This window comes from Indicator indicator, chromosome 10 (genome assembly GCF_027791375.1).
Source record: "Indicator indicator isolate 239-I01 chromosome 10, UM_Iind_1.1, whole genome shotgun sequence".
Classification (NCBI taxonomy): Eukaryota; Metazoa; Chordata; class Aves; order Piciformes; family Indicatoridae; genus Indicator; species Indicator indicator.
Genome location: NC_072019.1, coordinates 12,284,339 through 12,301,850, shown reverse-complemented (window position 1 = coordinate 12,301,850; position 17,512 = coordinate 12,284,339). Strand labels below are relative to the sequence as shown.

The 17,512-nt window shown below is 41.4% G+C and overlaps 1 protein-coding gene across 1 annotated transcript in view; it reads left to right on the top strand.

Annotated features, from left to right (window-relative positions):
* The first annotated feature begins 14,739 nt into the window (after nucleotides 1-14,739).
* The window catches only part of TGFBR3 (transforming growth factor beta receptor 3), a 98,466-nt gene continuing 95,693 nt past the window's right edge, over nucleotides 14,740-17,512 (top strand). The window contains exon 1 of the mRNA XM_054384108.1: nucleotides 14,740-14,841. Within this exon, the coding sequence (XP_054240083.1) occupies nucleotides 14,784-14,841 (58 nt within the window). The 5' untranslated portion in view covers nucleotides 14,740-14,783. The remainder of the gene's footprint in view (nucleotides 14,842-17,512) is intronic.

Genomic DNA, 17,512 nt, shown 5'->3' with positions numbered 1-17,512 from the left:
TCAGTGAACCTAATCTGTTTAATTTAATTTTAGGATTGGGACCTAAATGAGCATGTAAAATAAAAATAATTGATGTGCTTAAGTTTCAACTACATTTTTAAGCAGCACTCTAGAATTTCAGATAGCGGAAATATAATAGACACACAATATGTCTTGAAATACGTATGTTGCATTTAGTGCTGTAGAATATTAATTTGCTTCTTTGTTGAAGGGACTTTTCCCACCCCCTCATCTCTTTTTGCAAAGATTTTGCATCCTACATATAGACTGAAAGTGATAAGAGAGGAGTATATCATGCTCCAACATGCGCAACTTTCCAAACACTAAAAATAAATCAAAAACTGTAAGTGGGCTTAGGCTGCCAACAAGCAGACTGAACTTGTATTTTATTTGTTTCTGCAGGGTTTATAAGCCTGTTCACCAAAGTATTTAATGTGAACTAAATGCTTATTATAGCAGCTTTTGATTTACTTCCTATAAGTTTCTTATTTACAGGTAATGTAGAAGTTTTGAGGCCTAGTCTCTGGGACATGCAGCAGAAATGTATGAGTAATAGTTGTCTAAACAGGTAGAGATCAAAATCAAATATAAGTGGTGATGGATTAGTCCAGGTAGCAAGCTGGCATTTCAAGACAGGCTAAACTGTGTCTGAACTTTCTTAACACCCCTTCCCTAAATGTAAGAACACAGCATTGATGCTCCAGTGACAAATGACCTGATTGTTAATGAAGTCAAACAACACTATTAAAAACCTGACCCCTGCCCCTGTAAGAAAGCAGATTAATCTAGTAAACTTTTGTTGAAATGATCAGTCTAAATCTACCCTCTTTTGGTTTAAAACAATTACACCTTGTCCTGTCATAATTGCCCCTAATGAAAAGTTTGTCCCTATCTTTCTTACAGGTCCCCTTTAAGTACTGAACGACATTGTCTTCTGCAGGCTGCATAGGCTCAACTCTCTCAGCCTTTCTCCATAGGAGAGATGCTCCAGCCCTTTGGTCACTTTTGCATCCCGCCCCTGGACCTGCTCTAATAGGGTGATGGCTCCAGAGCTGTAAATACGACTCCAGGTGATCTCTCAAGAGTAGTGCAGGGTGAAACGATCTGGACTGTTTTCCTCCGTGCATACAGTGTCAACGGTGAGATGTTGACTGAAGCCTGTTTTGATTTAGGCTTTCAGGTGCTATTGTGCGCTGGAGGGTGACTGAGCTGACAGGACAGTCCCTGCTTCTCAGAGCGGTTGCAGCGGCGGCGGTGGGAGCAGAGCCAGGCTCGGAATGTCTCCAGGGAACCGGACGCTCAGGGGACTGAAGCCGAGGTTGTCGTTCGGACAGCGGTTTACACTGCATTCGTACATAGGACTCTAAACCTAATGCAGCTAAGCTGGTGTGCCAACCACTCATCGTGTTGATTAGCACAGATAATTCAACGCTGTGACTAACGGAAGCCAATGGCAGGGTGCTAGAGTTGCCGTGTGCGGGCTCTGTCGCACCGACCCTCGGTGTCAGAGTCTCCGGATGGCGGCGCCGGGCGCGGAGGGTCTGTATTTGAACCGGGCCAACACGCCCGCTCCCCGTGCGTGGACTACCGCCGCTCAGGTGCGGGCCCCAAGCGCGCGGACCGCAGACCGCGCGCACGGCGGCGGCGCGCCCCCGCTCGTCACAGGGCTGTCCCCGCCCCGTGCCCAATGGCGACGCTGTCCCGCCCGCCCGCTCCGCCTTGCCGTGTGCGCGGCGCTGCCGCGCCATGGGGTTACTCGCGGGCTGGGGGGCGGGCGGCTGGCTGCGCGCCTCCTCCTCCTCCGCCTGCTCGCCGCCTCCACCCGCGCATCGCGGGCCGGGCAATAGTTGGCCGGAGCTGAGTGGCCTCGGCGAAGGCTGTGCTCTTGTCTTGTCTTCTCCGGTCCCCACCGGCGCCGCGCTGCCCATGGCGTAGCCGCGCTGCCCCCGCGGGCCACGGCGTGGACAGCCCTGCTGCCAGGTAGGTGCGGCGGCTGCTACGACCCTTCCCTTGGTCGGCGGCCGGGCCGGGCCGGGTGTAGGTGCCGGGCGCCCCGCGAGATGTGCCGGCGCTTGAGGCGGGCGCGGGGTGTGCGCCCCGAGACATGTCACCCTGCACGGGGCTGAGCCGGGGCAGCAGCGGGCGGTGGCGCTAGGCGCTGCGGGAAAGTCCCACCGTGGGGCCACCGACTTTTACGGTGCTGCCAAGCAGAGGTGTGCAGGACTTGCGGTGAGGTGGGTCGGGACGGGCAGCGTCCACGCGTGGGCCGTGTGCGGTGATGAGCACAGGAAGCGGCTCACCCGTCCCGACCGTCCAAACGTGCAGGCACCGTGTGAAAGTTAAGCAGAGAGCTGTGAGGTGGGTTTCTGTGAGTAACAGCTACAGGTGCCCCAGAGATTTGTGTCAGGCTGTTTGGTACGTGCTGGACGATTTTCGTCCATGTACCAAGTGAAATCCTTTGCAGATCCTAAAACTACTTTGCATGTCGGGGTCTTCCTACCCGTAATTAGGCCAGTTGAGAACTCCGTGATGTACTAGCAGAGTGTCAAATCAGTGCATGTGAGAATAACACAAAGGCCAGGCTCATGTCTTTTCAGTACAGTTTCCCTGAGCTGTTGACCTATGGGATTTACCGTTGCGTTTTGCAGGGAACGTCCAGGAGTCGATTCACTGCAGTCTTCTGAGTACATCTCTCCTAGCAAAAACAATAACGTACCATTAAAATTAGACCTAAATCAAATAACTTTGTCAGCTTTTCCCAGCTACAGATGGAACTGTAATTCTGTTGAAACAGTATGGGAGTTGATCCTCTCTGTCTTTTTCAGAAGAAATGACATCAGGTATAGCTGCGTGTGTGGTTACATCTTCTCCACTTGCTGTGGAGGTAACCAGGAAACAGTTCTGTTAAGCTGTAGCTGTTAGAATTTAATTGCCATTGTTTATTATTCTCAAATGTATGATCATTGGCACAGTTCAGTTTTAACAGAAACCTCTTGGTGTAGGATTTATGACTGATTAAGAGAGAGACTTGGATGATCAAGTGGTTTTGTTGTAAGAATGAAATTTTCCTGGTTGGGTCTGTATTTATACTAAATGTAAGAATTTATGTAACTTTTTTTTTTTTTTGTTTGAGGCCAAACAGGCTGGTATTAGACCCCGTCTGGGGAGAAAAGTAAGAGCCATCTGCTCTCTAATATGGTTTGGCTTACAGTGACCTGGAGCACTGTTGGTATCATGGTCTCGCATGTGGAAAGCTTTAAAAGTAGATATTAAACACAACTTCTTCCAAAGACAAAATCTATTTGTTTATCACTTCAACCCAGGAATACTTTATTTAGTTCATAATTGTTGATGAATGCCAGGGACAGCATGAGTTGGTAACTGGGTAACAGGTGTCCTATCAAAGTATTTCCAACAAAATTTTAATGGCAGATGAGTATTCATTTGTGGAACTCCAGTTTCATTTGTCAAAGCTTACAGGGTTTGAATTCTAGCTGAGGAGGAGCTGCTTTTGGTATTGGCCCAGGTCTCTGTCCTAACAACTGCTGCAGCTGGTGCTCTGTGTTCCTGGCTAGCTGGGGGAGGAAGGGAGGGACGGGTATTGGAGGGGGGGCAGGTTGTTAGCTTCCTTCAGTGAAGAGTCCTTTACTCTGCAATGTGCTTCCCCCAATTGTTTGCTATAGTCCAACCTTGTTAAGTTTAAAGTGACACTTCAGATTTTTCTCTTCTCCTACACTCTCTCTGTGAAGGTCTCGTTTGGTCATTGATTCCGATGCGTGTTTTGTGTGTCCATCATCTAGTCCGATTACGTAAATGATGTCTACCACGGATATGATTTCTTTTAAAAAGTGAGTTTTGATTCTGGGTCTCAAGCATGCAAAATACATCTTTCAGTACCCTAGCATGATGCCCACCTCTTGGAATGGTGTTTTGAAGTTAATTGCTATACCAGCAGGGGGACCACAAAACTTTCTGTGTGAAGTCTGTCTTCCTACTGCAGTTGCAATTTGTTAAAACTTTGGCCTATACTTTTGATACTATTTCTTTAGATGATGAATGTCAGTTTACTTGAAAAAAACCTGCAAACTTGCACTTGAATAAGGATGTTATTTCAGAATGCTTGTTTACGAGTTGCTATAGCAGGCATGTCTCCCACTGTTCTGAGTGGAATTTTTGTCATATTAGCCAGAACTGAACTTGAAAAAAAATTTAGAGGTTTAAGTGAAATTTCTTTTTGAAGATGCTTGAGGTGAGTCAATTAAACCCAAGAAATTGTATTTTGAGTACTCTTGTAAAGTTCTAGACAATTAGCTAGATAAAATATTCTCATAATAAAACTAATATTGTATCACATTTATGATTGTATGTAGAAATCGTGAGATCTAAGGCTGAGATGTAGAAGAGCTGTATTCTCACAAGAAACTCTTCCTAGTATTTAGGGTTTCCATAGGAGAGAATATTTTTAGAACTTTTCTTAGGTTTTAAGAAGTCATTGCTAGCTTGTTTTTGTAAAGAACAGCTGACACTTTCAACACAGATCGATAAGAATTTTTCTTTTTGGTTTGTATTAGTGTAACGATTGCATCTTCTGTGCCAGGCATACTGAATGTAAAGGCTGAAGGTCATGTGGATAACTTGCATTGATTCATATTGCTTTCTAGTCTGTGAAGTCTGATGTGGCTAAATGGCAAATACTTAAAGTATAGGTATACAAACAGATTGCTTGATGCTAACTGAAGAGTGGGAATTTGCAGCATGTTAGCTATTCCTCAGTAAGAACCAGGGAATGGGCTCTTGCCCGGCAGTAAATGTGAGATATCTTGCTGCTTATACTCAGGATTAAGCTGACTTTCACTGTTGGGGTAAAAACACAGGTGAGAGCATTTACTACTGAACAGCCAATTTGCTCCTTTGCAATTTTATGTTTTCCTAGCATTAGGTCTTAGAGCGATCAGGGACAAAATATGGTTCATCTGAAATTAACAATCCCAGGTCAGGTTTAAAGGAAGAGATGTAGGTTCCTCTGGTGCTGGAATGGCACCCACTACATAGCAATATATTAAAGGAATATGAATTTTCTTCCTATTGTAAAAGTGACCAGATAGATGTGTGTTTCAGTGACACACATTCTTCTCTTAAGAGCATTATCTGATGTTTCTAAATACTGAAGCTGTAAAAAGATGCACGCTAAGTTCCTTGATGATCTCCTTCCATTGTTTTTGTGGATCCATGGAACTTTCTCCCCTATATGGTTCTCGGAGATGCTGAAGTATGTAGTTTATAAAATCAAAGTCAGATATCTGTTAAGTGTGATTTGAAAATGGTGCTAAAACTTTGCATAATCTGCCTTATAATTGCTTTGTTGGGTATCTCCAATAATATTCGGCTGCTTTTTAAGACACAAATTGCTGTGGGACACAGATTGCAAATATCTTTGCAATCACATTTGTTCTAGTTCCACAAAATATTTGTGTATTATAAATAGGCATTACTTCTATGGCAGCAATACTTGTGGTGATCGACAGTGGCATGCTAGTTTCTAGCCACTTCATGACTAGAAGCATGTTTTGCCCTAAAAAACATACTAGCAAAGAAGTAGTGCAATTGGAGTTGCTTTATCCGTAACTGTGGATTCACATTTTTATGTGCTGGCAGTTATCCAAAGGAGCAGTGTTTCTTGTGCTATTGCAGCAACAATTAACTCTATGATAACCAAAATGGAACAGATTTATGCGTCTCTGGAAAGCACTGAAAGAGGGAATTTAAACCTGCTGCTTATCTCATGTTGTTTATTTCCACTTTGGAAAAACACTTTTAAAGATCATTTTGTGTATTGCATTGTGTTACATTGTTGATTTATACTGCTTACAACAAAAGATGCTAGTTTATGATGTGCTTAAAATGAAATAAATTTATTGAGGAAAATGTGAAAATAATTATTTCATATTTATTCTGTGGATAGTACTGTAAAATGTGTGATATGTGTTTATTGGTAATAAATTTGATTCCATTATGTTAAGCACTTCTCTTTAATAGTCTGTCTAATTTTGGTGCACTAATTGGCCAAATTAATTTTTTAGATTTTTCTGGTGCAACATGTGAGATTTTAGCAGTCAGATAAAATGGGCCCCTTGGCCCCTCTTTTGAGTAAGTTTTGGTGTGGCCTTGCAAGAGACCTGTTTAGATTGCAGGAGAGTAGCTCATCCAGAAGTCATGGATCTGAAACAGGTTAATTATAGAGCTCACACACATACGTTATTTTTCAGCACAGAAGGCAGTAGGGGCTATGATATATATAAGGTATCATTAATGATTCTGAGAAAGAATGGCAATTCACTTACACTCTAATTTCCTCTGTAAGCATAGGTATTTTCTGTTGGAAATCAGTGTAGGTTCATTGTGTGAGTCAGGGGAAATAAATCCCCTAGTATCCAGTGAGCTTATTGTATAGTATAGATCTGCTGAATGCATGTGTTTCTTTGCCAAGAAACTGGAGGTGGATTGAAGACCAATATGTCTTTTTTTTTGTCTTAGATTTATGGAGGTAGTTTATTAGACTACAGCTGCATTTGACATGGCATGATTGAGAACTATGGTAGTATTTTATTGCCAACACAAAACTTTGCTTTCAGTGATGACTTGAGTGACGCAAAATGCTGTTTTGATTTACAGAACAGCTATTGCAGTATTTGAGAAAGATCAACCTTTTCTTGTATTCAGTCTATTAAATTAATGGATCAAGACCCTCCTCCACTACGTACAGCCCATGTTATATGATGGGTTACTTCCTCCCTCCAGTGTTTGAAGTGACCAGTGTTTCTGAATACTTGTAGATCCAATGGTTTGGTTCACCCCTGTGATAATGTCTAGCAATTTACTTCTGCCATACAAGATGCGCAAATTATTTGTATGAATATAGGAATTTATTGTGGCCTTCCTCTCTAAACTTGTGTTCAAAGCTTTTTACAGTCTTCATGTATACATTTATTATAAAAAGATGAAAGGCAGAAAATTCTATATGGTAAAAGTTATATGGGGGCATATATTCATTCTAAGGGGAGCCATGTCAGTGATACTTCTCTTGATTGAAGCAAATCCTCACTGCAGTGCTTTAAAATGATGATTTTTATGAAAAAAGTTTTGCCTCAACTTGATGGTGTTTCTCTGCCCAACAAATTAATTTACACTGGTTATTTGGCAGACAATTAGAGAGAGGGTAGATTACTCCTACACAAAGGGAAGCTCCTTCTGACTCATTCTTTTGACTGTGTGGCGTTTTAAGGTCTTCTCTATTTGTGTGGGAGAAGTTTCCTGTCTTACAGATGTGCATCTGAAAATTTAGTGGCTGCAGCTAACTTCTGATAAATGTGTTCATCTTGTGTTCTTGTTTAGCAGCCTGAAGAAACAATCTATTGTTCTGCCTGCTTTCTAGAGTATGCCTTATTCTAGAGAGCAAAATTTAATATGTGCCTTTCCCACTTCCCTCCCTCCCCCATTTTTTTTTTTCTATCTTCAAATGTGATTTTATTTTCTTTCTTGGCAGTTGCTTTTTATTGCTTTGTCCAGTTCCCCTGGAATGGGAAATGCTGGTTTTAAATTTGCCTTTTTTTTCCCCTCTGTCCCCAAGGAGGATTGCATCCCTTGTGGGTTTCTCACAATTAACCCAGGGAATTTTGAGTATTTATAGGCCAGGGTCTCAAAATAACTTCTCTAAATCTATTTCAAGATACTAGATCCAACAGAGATTGATTTAGCTTTTCTCTTGGTAAGAAAGTTCCAGCTAGAATATTTCTAGGTAGAGTTCTAAGGTTTTGCAGTTCAATCTTGAAAAACTAACAGCATTGAGCAGTCATTGACAGAATAATTTGCTAAAATCTTTTACCCTAACTGGAAGGAGCCTTGCTGAGTTGTTGGTAACTTTCCATCCTGCTGTGGCTTCTCTGCAAGTAGATGCCTTCCCTAGGGTTATATCTGTCTTGATAGGTACATTAGAGCTCTTATCTGTTTAGTTTAGGTGTGCAATTAGAAACTGAGCCAAGTAAAACTTAAGATAAATGAAATTTGTATGAGGCTGTTGGCTGCTACTGTGTTTGTGAAGAGTAAGATAGTCCAGTGCCAGGAAACCCATTCTGTTTCCAATTAGAAACCATAAAAAATAATTAAGCCAAAGAAATTTAACCATGAGGAGGAAGCATTGTAGAGATTTATTTAATGCAATGTATGATCTTCTTCTTCAGCCCGAAGGTTTCTGTGCACTAGAAATGTTTTTGTTTCAGGGTAAACTTTTCAGAAGCAGAAAGTTTGATTTTAAACACAACCTTGGTCCCTGTTAATTGTAGTGAGGTGTTACTAGTTGAGTTAACTGGGAACCTGAGTTTTATTTAAATGTGGGTTTCAGACTGGTAGATCTCTTGGGCTGCCATGAAATCTTTAGCCTAGTATTCATGTGTGTATGCTTCTAGAAGTCTCTGTTTTTTTCCTCCCTCTATTACCTGACTGTATATCAGGAAGATGATGGCATATGATTGCTCTGTATGACTTTCTTGCTTGTGAAGGAGTAGGCTAGCTGCAAGTTGCACAGAAAATATGGTGGCTGAAGCTGGTACTGAATTGCAGATTGCTTGAGCCATTATATTATGCATAATGTACAGAATGCCAACATCTTGTTTTCTCTGCTCCCTTTAGAGGTGCTCCTGATGCCCAGGAGTTCTACCTCAAAGTAGAAAAGTTCCGATTTAGTATCGATAGTACGCATAGGGTGTTGGTCTTGTTAAACTCTGCCTTTGGTGCCATGTGCACTCCCTTCTGTAGAGATTCGGTAACCTCTAGGAATTTATGCTGTTGTCAAAAAAGAATCTGCTCCATTGTCCTCCTTGTGGAAGAGGCTTGTGTACTCCTTCCACTAAAAGACTCCTGAATGCATTTCCTTCCCTTCCACCTATCGAAACCCTCTTGTATCCTGATCCTGTAAGAGGCTATTCTTCTGTTTACACTTGGTAAGCAAAACCTTGCCCCCTAGCTTATGAAGGTTCAGCTTCATACCTCCCTGTGTTTGGGGGAAGGGAAGTCCTGGGAACACACAACAGACTGATTTTTATCCTGTTTCTGTAAACTGTCTCTTACTTCTGTGCTTTATTGTGCAATAATTATTCAGCTGAAACTTCCAGGGAGTCTGGTGCATGATTTTATTTTTCTCATCTAAACTCACAGCAAATGAACTCGATAAAAAAAAAAATAAAATAGTGGGAAGCTGAAATAAGGATTAGTTATGGAACAATACTGAGAACAGATGCCTTCATCCAGACTGGAGCATCGTGCCAGTGGGTAAAATATGCACCAGGTAACAAAACCAATCTCAGTAAGCTGTTATTAAAAGAGTGGAATGGTTTCACATCTTTTATGGACTCATTTGTATGTATTTTGTGGCTTCCTGTAATTTCACAGGCTACATTGTAATACATTAATAAGAAAATAAATAAATAATGAAAATGTTAAAACAAAAGTCACATGGAATAGAGGGACACAATTGCTAAACGGTATAAAACATCTTCCCTTGGCACTTGTCCAGTTCCCATAGCCTTTAACTGTGACTTGTTGAAATGTCCCATTACAAGCACAGCAGCATGTGAACTGCAGGACATCAGAATTACTTTTTCCCTGGGCTTCTGATATGCCAGGATTTTTTTTGCTATTCATATATTCCTTGAAAACAAAACCGTTTTGTCGTTTCTAAAACAGAATCTGTCCTCTTAGTAGTTTATGAATAAGTTACTGGTTTGAGTTCTGAATGGTGGAACTTCATGTATATGCCATGGACATGGGCATTAAAAAAATATGTAAAAATTTTCAGTTCCACACTAATGTTTGCTAACTCTGTTTGTCAGCTTTCTGACCTGTTTATGTACAAATTGTGCAGAATTGAGGGAGGATAAATGTAATCTAATAAATCTGCAAAAATGCATGTTTAATAGGAGTGGGGTTATAAATAAACTTTTTCAAAAACTGTTAATAAGTTTATAGAGCTGCTCATGTAGTTAACCATTTGTGATTTATTTTTTCTTTAATTGAGTTTGTGCGCACTTGGTTATGAATGATTGCCTTTTTTACTCATGCATGGGATACATGTATTCATTTCATTTGCATAGGAAACTAGCATGGACAGATGGCAGAAAAACTGGTTAAATAAGTTAAGTGGTTGCCATGCATAAAACAAACAAACAAAAAGTGAAAAAGCTTTGGCTGTGAAGGCCTTCTGAGATGGCCTAGAAACTTGAGTTCATGTTGCTATGGCAAAACAACACAAAGGGGCAGATCCTGCTGGCTTTGCTGAAGTTCTCCTCATTCACTTCTGTGGGACTTGTGACTTAGAGGAGGATATTCTTGGCTTTCTTTAGTAGAGAAGTGTTTGTTGTCATTGTTGTGGAGAGCTGTGCAACCTCAGGCACTGTGCATGGAAAGAGGAGGGAATTGCCAGAATCCAAGTAGATAAGGAGGAGAGGAAGTGGAAGTTATTCTTCAAGCAGTAAAGGAAAAGGTTAGTCAACGAGGAGGATAGAGTTAAGGGAAAGGAAGAGCTTGTATGGGAAGGGTAGGTGGTGATTAAAGAAACAGATGGTGGCTATTGGGGAAAAGGCTTAAGGGAGCAGAAATAAAAGGGGGAAATAAAGCAATAAGAACTCAATTCAGCAATAAATGTGGCAAATTCCTGTACTATGGAGGCTCTTAATAGGAAACAGAAACCCTCCCAAATCTGTGGCCACCTGCAGGCATATATATTGCTGGGTTGGACTGTGCAGAGAAGCTTTGAAAAACTAAAGGAAAATAAATTTACCAGGAGGGGAAGCTAAGGAGACCACTGATCTCAAGGAAAGTAGTGTGTAATATGTATTGCTGATGATACCAAACTGTGAGGAGTGGCTGACAAGCCAGAAGGCTGTGCTGCCATCCACTGTGACCTAGGCAGGCTAGAGAGCTGGGTGGCCATTAATCTAATTAAAAAACAGATGGGAAGTACTGCATCTGAGGAAGAACAGCCCCATGTATCAGTATAGGTTGGGTGCTGACCTGTTGGAAGGCAGCTCTAAGAAAAAGGACCTGGGAGTCCTGGTAAACAGGATGACTGTGAGCCAGAAATGTGCCCTCGAGGCCAAGACCAGTGGCATCCTGGGATGCATGAAGAGGAGTGTGGCCAGTAGGTCAAGGGAGGTTCTCTTCCCCCCTATATACTCTGTGCTGGCGAGACCTCATCTGGAGTACTGTGTCCAGTTCTGGGCACCCCAGCTCAAGAAGGACGAAGAACTACTGGAGAGAGTCCAGCGCAGGGCCACTAAGATGATTAGGAGACTGGAACATCTATCATATGAGGAAAGGCTGAGAGAGATGGGTCTGTTTAGCTTGGAGAAGATGAGGCTGAGGTGGGATCTTATTAATCCTTATGAATATCTAAGAGGTGGGTGTCAGGAATATGGGGCTAGACTCTTCTCAGTGATCCCCAGTGACAGGACAAGAGGTAATGGGCATAAACTTCAACATAGGAAGTTGCATCTAAACATGAGAAGAAACTTCTTTACTTTGAGGTTGGCAGAGCACTGAACAGGCTGTCCAGAGAGCTGGTGGAGTCTTTGTCTCTGGAGACTTTGAAGACCCATACGGATGTGTTCCTGTGTGATCTGCTTTAGGTGATCCTGCTCTGGCAGGGGGGTTGGATTCAATGACCTTCAGAGGTCCCTTCTGCTAGCATTTTGTGATTCTGTAACAGGTACTCAAATATTCTGAAGACAGATCTTAACTCTAGGGTTTATATGTGGTCATATAGTGAGCAGTGTGGTCTGTCCTTCTGTGGCTGGTCGTGCTTACAGGCCAGTCAGCACATCCCAGTGTCCTCCAAAAGCTCATCTTTTTCATTGTTTTGTAGCTAAGCTTTATGTTGTCATGAACATGAGAGGCTCCTCTTTAAACCAAATTAAAACTTTATACTTCCACCTTTTCTTGTCCTCACGTACTTCAAAATGCATTTTCCTGCCTCTACTCCCCCAGCCTTCTTTCAAACCTAATAAAATCTAGAAATAGTAAGATTCTTCCTGATGTTCCCAGGAAAACTCATTCCTGATTGCATGTGTGAAACTATACTTGTCAATGAAACCAGGCTCTTTTGTGATTATAAACCCTCACTTCTATCAGGGCCAGTGGTCTTTGTGAACAGCAAACTTCAGTCCAAGTGATCGCAGCAGACTCTGCCTCTAGTCAGTCTTCAGGGTCTCCTGCTGCAGATGCCCTCTATTGCCAGCCTTTCTTGCAGCCTAGTACTAGTACAGAGCATTGGCATGAACCCAGTATATTTAGTAAACCTGAAGCTCTCATGTCATCTTCTCTTCCTAGTTGGGATTTTTTGGTTATACTTTTAATATGACACTTTATGACCTCTGTTGCAAAAATAGCTACCCAGATAATATCCTAAAGGAAAAGATGATTCTCTTGGAAATTTCTTTTGAATCTCAAGCTGACTAGTGGTCATGTTTACTCCAGATATATAGTTCAGGTTCTTGATACCTTTGCACAGATGTGTTCTCTTACTTCAAAGGAAATGTGGACTGCCTTTGCCTGGTTTGCAGGTTTCACACGGAAGCAAAATTTAGGGTGTTTTGCACCAGACCTGAACTTTCTCATTTTCTTGCTAATTTCTTTTTGGCCCTGTCAGATGGTCAGTTAATAGCAGCTTTATAGCTGACTTCTAGCCCAAATGAGGATGATAAGTTTTTCCAAAACACTGACAAACTGCCTGCTTAGTAGGTTTATTCATAAAAGAATTATTAGTAGCATTTTTGTCTGTGCTTTTTTTGCTTGAATTGCTAATGTGCAACTGGCAGTTTGGATAATACCTGGCATAAATTCATGAAACTTGCTGGCAGTTTGTAACCTTTTCACATTGTTTTTCAGGGTTTGAAATTTGCCCTCCTTTCAAAGTTCATGAATGCATATTTTCAAGCAAATGAAAATTAGGAAGAGCTTTCTAAAGAAAAGGCTCACTTAAGTCTCCATTATTCACCCTTCACAAGTTGACAGAATAGGAATAAGAAGTTTAGGGGTTTTTGATTGCAATCTTACTTGCTGAGTTATATTTTGGAATTTCAGCCTAAAATGTTCTGTGTCGACAACAGGAGAAAAAAAAAAAGCAGATATGCTTCTTACATAGGATGCTGAGCTTGAAAGCAAACTGTATGAAGCCTGATGTGATAGATACTAATTAACTTCTTTGCCCTATACATAAATTTCTGTCCTGCAGAAGTGTGGTGTGTGGGCGTTCCCAGCAGCATGCCTTGGCCACTCCTGGGCTGCCCTCCTATGCAGGTAGTATCTGGGACACTGTTAAGACTGGTCAGAGGTGCTAGGAGCTGGGTGCTGAGTGAATGAACTCTTGGAGGCTGTAGTTCTTGCTTTGGACACAGATAACCTTTTCTTGGGTGGGTAGCTGCAGCTTCCCCTGCACAGGGCAGTGCCATCTCTGCTGAATAGTCAATGCATAGAGAAATTCTGCACAGGAGTTTCTGACCTTTTCCTCAGAGCTTCAGGAGTGCTGCCAGTAGGTATCTTGAATTGCTGGTCTAGGTGCAGGTCTTGTGCAGACTTTGATAGTGCACAACGTGGCACATGCAGTATAACAGAGCCTAGCCTTTGTATTTGATTCCATTTTAGAGTTAGCAAGAACCTTTAAAATCGTATTCAGTTACCACACTTTAGATTTTAGCCCTGATTCAGTGTTTTGCTATCACTTAGCCCCACGATGGTTGTTTGCAATTGCTTGCATTGCTTTGTAGTGAGTGTTAGGGGTTGGTGAGGCTCCACCTGTCCTCTTCTGTTTCTGAAGCCTGGCAGTGAAGTAAATAAGATTTTATTTGACTGAATATAACAGTGTTCTAGTTCCTTGCCTGCTTGTAGTCTCATTCCAGACATCTAGATGACTGACAGTAGATTAAAAGAAGATAATATTGTGCATCTAATAAGTGTTTCCCCTCAAAAATAGGCAGTGTGCATGTGGGGTCAGAATTTTCAGAGTTTTAATGCCTGTAGGCATCAGCTTTACCGTCCGTATCGTCGTTTGTTTGTATAGCACATTGAAGCTGTTTTACTGACCTGGTATATCATGTCTTGAAATCTCTTAAAATAAAGTTTCTGAGCAGCTTTATATTTAGCATCAAGAGGTCAAGTGGCCTTGAAAAGTTTTCAGAATTGATGACACTGAGAAATGATGAGTTAAATTTATCTTGTTACCCATAAACCAGCTAGAGAAATGTGAAACATTTCTTCATGGCATAATAAAGGTAGCAGCAAATAAACAAACAAATGTTTGTGTGTCCCAGAGAAAGTCTGAATACTTAAAGTAAACATATCTGAAGCTATGAGTACTGTTGGCAGGCTTCAGCGGGACTTCAGTATTAGTTGACAGAAAGGGCTCTGGGATTTCTCTTCCGAGTAGCTCACAACTTGCACAGTGTGTAATATGAAAGCAACAGCTGCAAGGAAGTGCTGAAATACAGGGTGGAAGAGTACTGAGCTATTTGTACCTAAGGTATCTGCCAATATAAAATGTGCTCCTTTAGTATTGCTTTAAGAAAGGCTTCTCTAAGTGATATTTGTATTAAAATGTATTTTTACTTCTTTCTATAGGCACTTACGAGCCTGGAAAATCTGATTGCAAATTTCAAATTTCATAAATTTCAAAGGAAGAATATCTGCATGAAGGGCTACAAAGGGAGCTGACTTGAGAAGATACAGCATTTGGAACAATGTCTTCAAGTTGTGTGACTTCAGTGTTTGCTTTGATTCTGTGCTTTGCAGCTGCGGGTAGGTAGCGTTATGTAAATCATGAATTCAGTTGTAACTTGCATATATTCAGAATTACTAATCAAAAATACTTTTTTTTTTTTTATGCTGGAAAAATGTAGGTCAGCTAAAGTTTGTGTTTACATCTAGTTTTTTGTATAACAATACTGTGATCAGAATTGCTGGTATGGTGATAGAAGAAACAATGCTCCTCCTGTATAAGACTGTTTTCTTCCACCAATGTTTCTCCCTTAAAATAATTAAAGAACTCCAGTAGTCACATAAATTATTTTTCCAATTTACTATTAAAAAGGGGAATTGCATGGTGCACATAGGTTATAAAGGGGAAGATTGCTGTGGAAGTAGGTTAGCTCTGCCAGTATGATACTGAGGCCAGACTATGAGCTCTGTCAAGAAGCTGGATTTATTATCCTGGGTACACCGTTGTGTAGGTGAAGCTGAAATAGGGTGTCTATACAGAGCTTGCCTGAAATGGTGTACCAGCTCATCTCAGTGTTGCCTCCAAGGTCAGTAACCTGGGATAAAGCCTCAAAAGTAAATTTCTGTCAAAATCCTAGAAAGGTTTGTAGCAGGTCACCAAGTCCGTTTATCCTTCTTGCCTTGTCAAGTTTCAACTTTGCTTCAGTCATTGCTGACAGTTTTCTAATCTGTTTTGAAGTTTGCTGTCAATAGTGATGGCCAAGACCTTTTAAAAACAGTTTTACTGTCAGTGTTACTGGAGGGCTTACAGGTTAGGAAGATGCATTGCTATTTATGGGGATTGTTCCTGCTCTGTGTTTTGTCCTAGGTAGTTGTCAATAGCTTGTAACAGAAAGAAAGGGTCTGTAGAGCTCAAGTACCTAGCTTCTATTGTAGCTTCTTCAAGAGCTGAAGTGATTCTTCTTGATAACTTTGTTTGCCAAAGTTCTTCCTGTGGTTTCAAGGGGAAGCTGCTGCTTCTGCATCCAGCTTGCATTCAGTATGGGTCATTGCAGAATGGGCCAAATGGCTACACGGTCAGTCAGAATGAGGTAGTGGGAAAAGTGGACAGTGGGCAGATGGCTTGCTTACATCCGAGATGTCCTCACTGTGGAAAAGATGACCAGCTTTGGAAGAGACATGCCTGAGCAATTGAATGTTTTACAATTTGGCTTCCTTTCATGCTCAACATAGAAAATTGTTACAAGCTCTCAGGCCTTATGGGATTTTCTCTGGGGTTGGCCCCCTGAAGGCATCCATCCAACATTAGTAACTCCGATTGTTTAATAGTACGTGATGCTAACATTTTGCAATAGCTTCATCACAGATGAACTTTCAGCAGTACAGGGCGTGTCTGAATGTGTATGTGGCTTGAGCTGAGCATATGAATGCTGGTGTTGGCTGAGTGATTACATGGAGCAAATCTGAATCACTACATATGCATAAATACCTGCCTTAAAAGAAATTGCCAGTGTAGAAAAAAAACTGTTTTAATTAATCAGAACAACAATTCTGTTTTGCTGCTGAGATTGCTTGCCTAAGAAGCCAGCATATCTCTTAATGCCGGCTTTAATTAAAACCCACTAATTTAAAAGTGCTACTCAAACATAGTAGTACTATTAGGAAGTTGCTCAGCATTCAGAAACCTTAGCATGACTGTGCTGAAGTTTACTGTGGTTTTCTCCTTTGGTATGAGTCCTCAATTCTGTGTTTTCCTCTGGCAGCTATTCTTAAACTCCTTAAAAAGCACATGGATTTGATCAGATACTTATGAATAAGTGGAGTCATAGAATGATTTTGGCTGGAAGGGGCCTCTGCAAGTATAGTCCAGTCCCCTGCTCAGAGCAGGGTTATTTCTTCAGAGGTATTTCTTTCTTGAAGACTAATTCTTCCCACTATCTCCGTAAAGAGATGGCTGAAGGGAATAAAAAGAATCAGTTTGTTAGATGAAGGTGAGGAAGCACTATCATTGTGCTTTCTAGCTGTGTCTGTGGGTTGTGGGTTTTTTACATGCTTTTTATTTTTGCAATAAATTCTTAATGAGAACAGTTAGTCGACATCCTTTACGGAGTGTAATGTGTGTGGTAACATAATAGCAATAAGGAACCGGTGGACTTCTGTGAAGGTCAGAGAGAGAGAGAGATTTCAGGCAGATACAATTACAGCTGAGGAAGGACAGCTCTCTGAAGATTGTTTAGATAGATATTTGCAATATTTTTCTGTTAGTAGTTACTGAATCCTGTTAACACAAACAAGTATTCTTTAAATGCAAGAATTTTTGTGGCTACAGGTGAAATATACGTGAGAGCAAGCACGGTGTTCTGGCTGTGTGCAGAAAAAGCTGTGGTAGATGCCTATAAGCTATTGTCAGCATGATGGCCAGGGTACCACAGGCTTGTCTCTTTATTGCCAGTGTACAGAACCTACACTTTTTCAGGCTTAAACCATTAACATACTAGTATAAATAAAGCTGAGAAGTATAAATAAAATTCCTGCATGCCTGTGGTGAGGCATGGGGGAGGCAGGGGGCAGCATGCCACCTCCCTAGGGTGTTGATTTATAATATTGAGCCTTTTTCCAGCCTACTCTTTGTTTCTGAAGTAGTGAGGCTGCTGCAGGAGAGCACACCTTTCTTCTGTTTCAGTCCTACACTCATACTGCAGTTATTGGTCTAGGTTTTCTTGTGACTTTCCAATATCTTCGTCATTGTTAT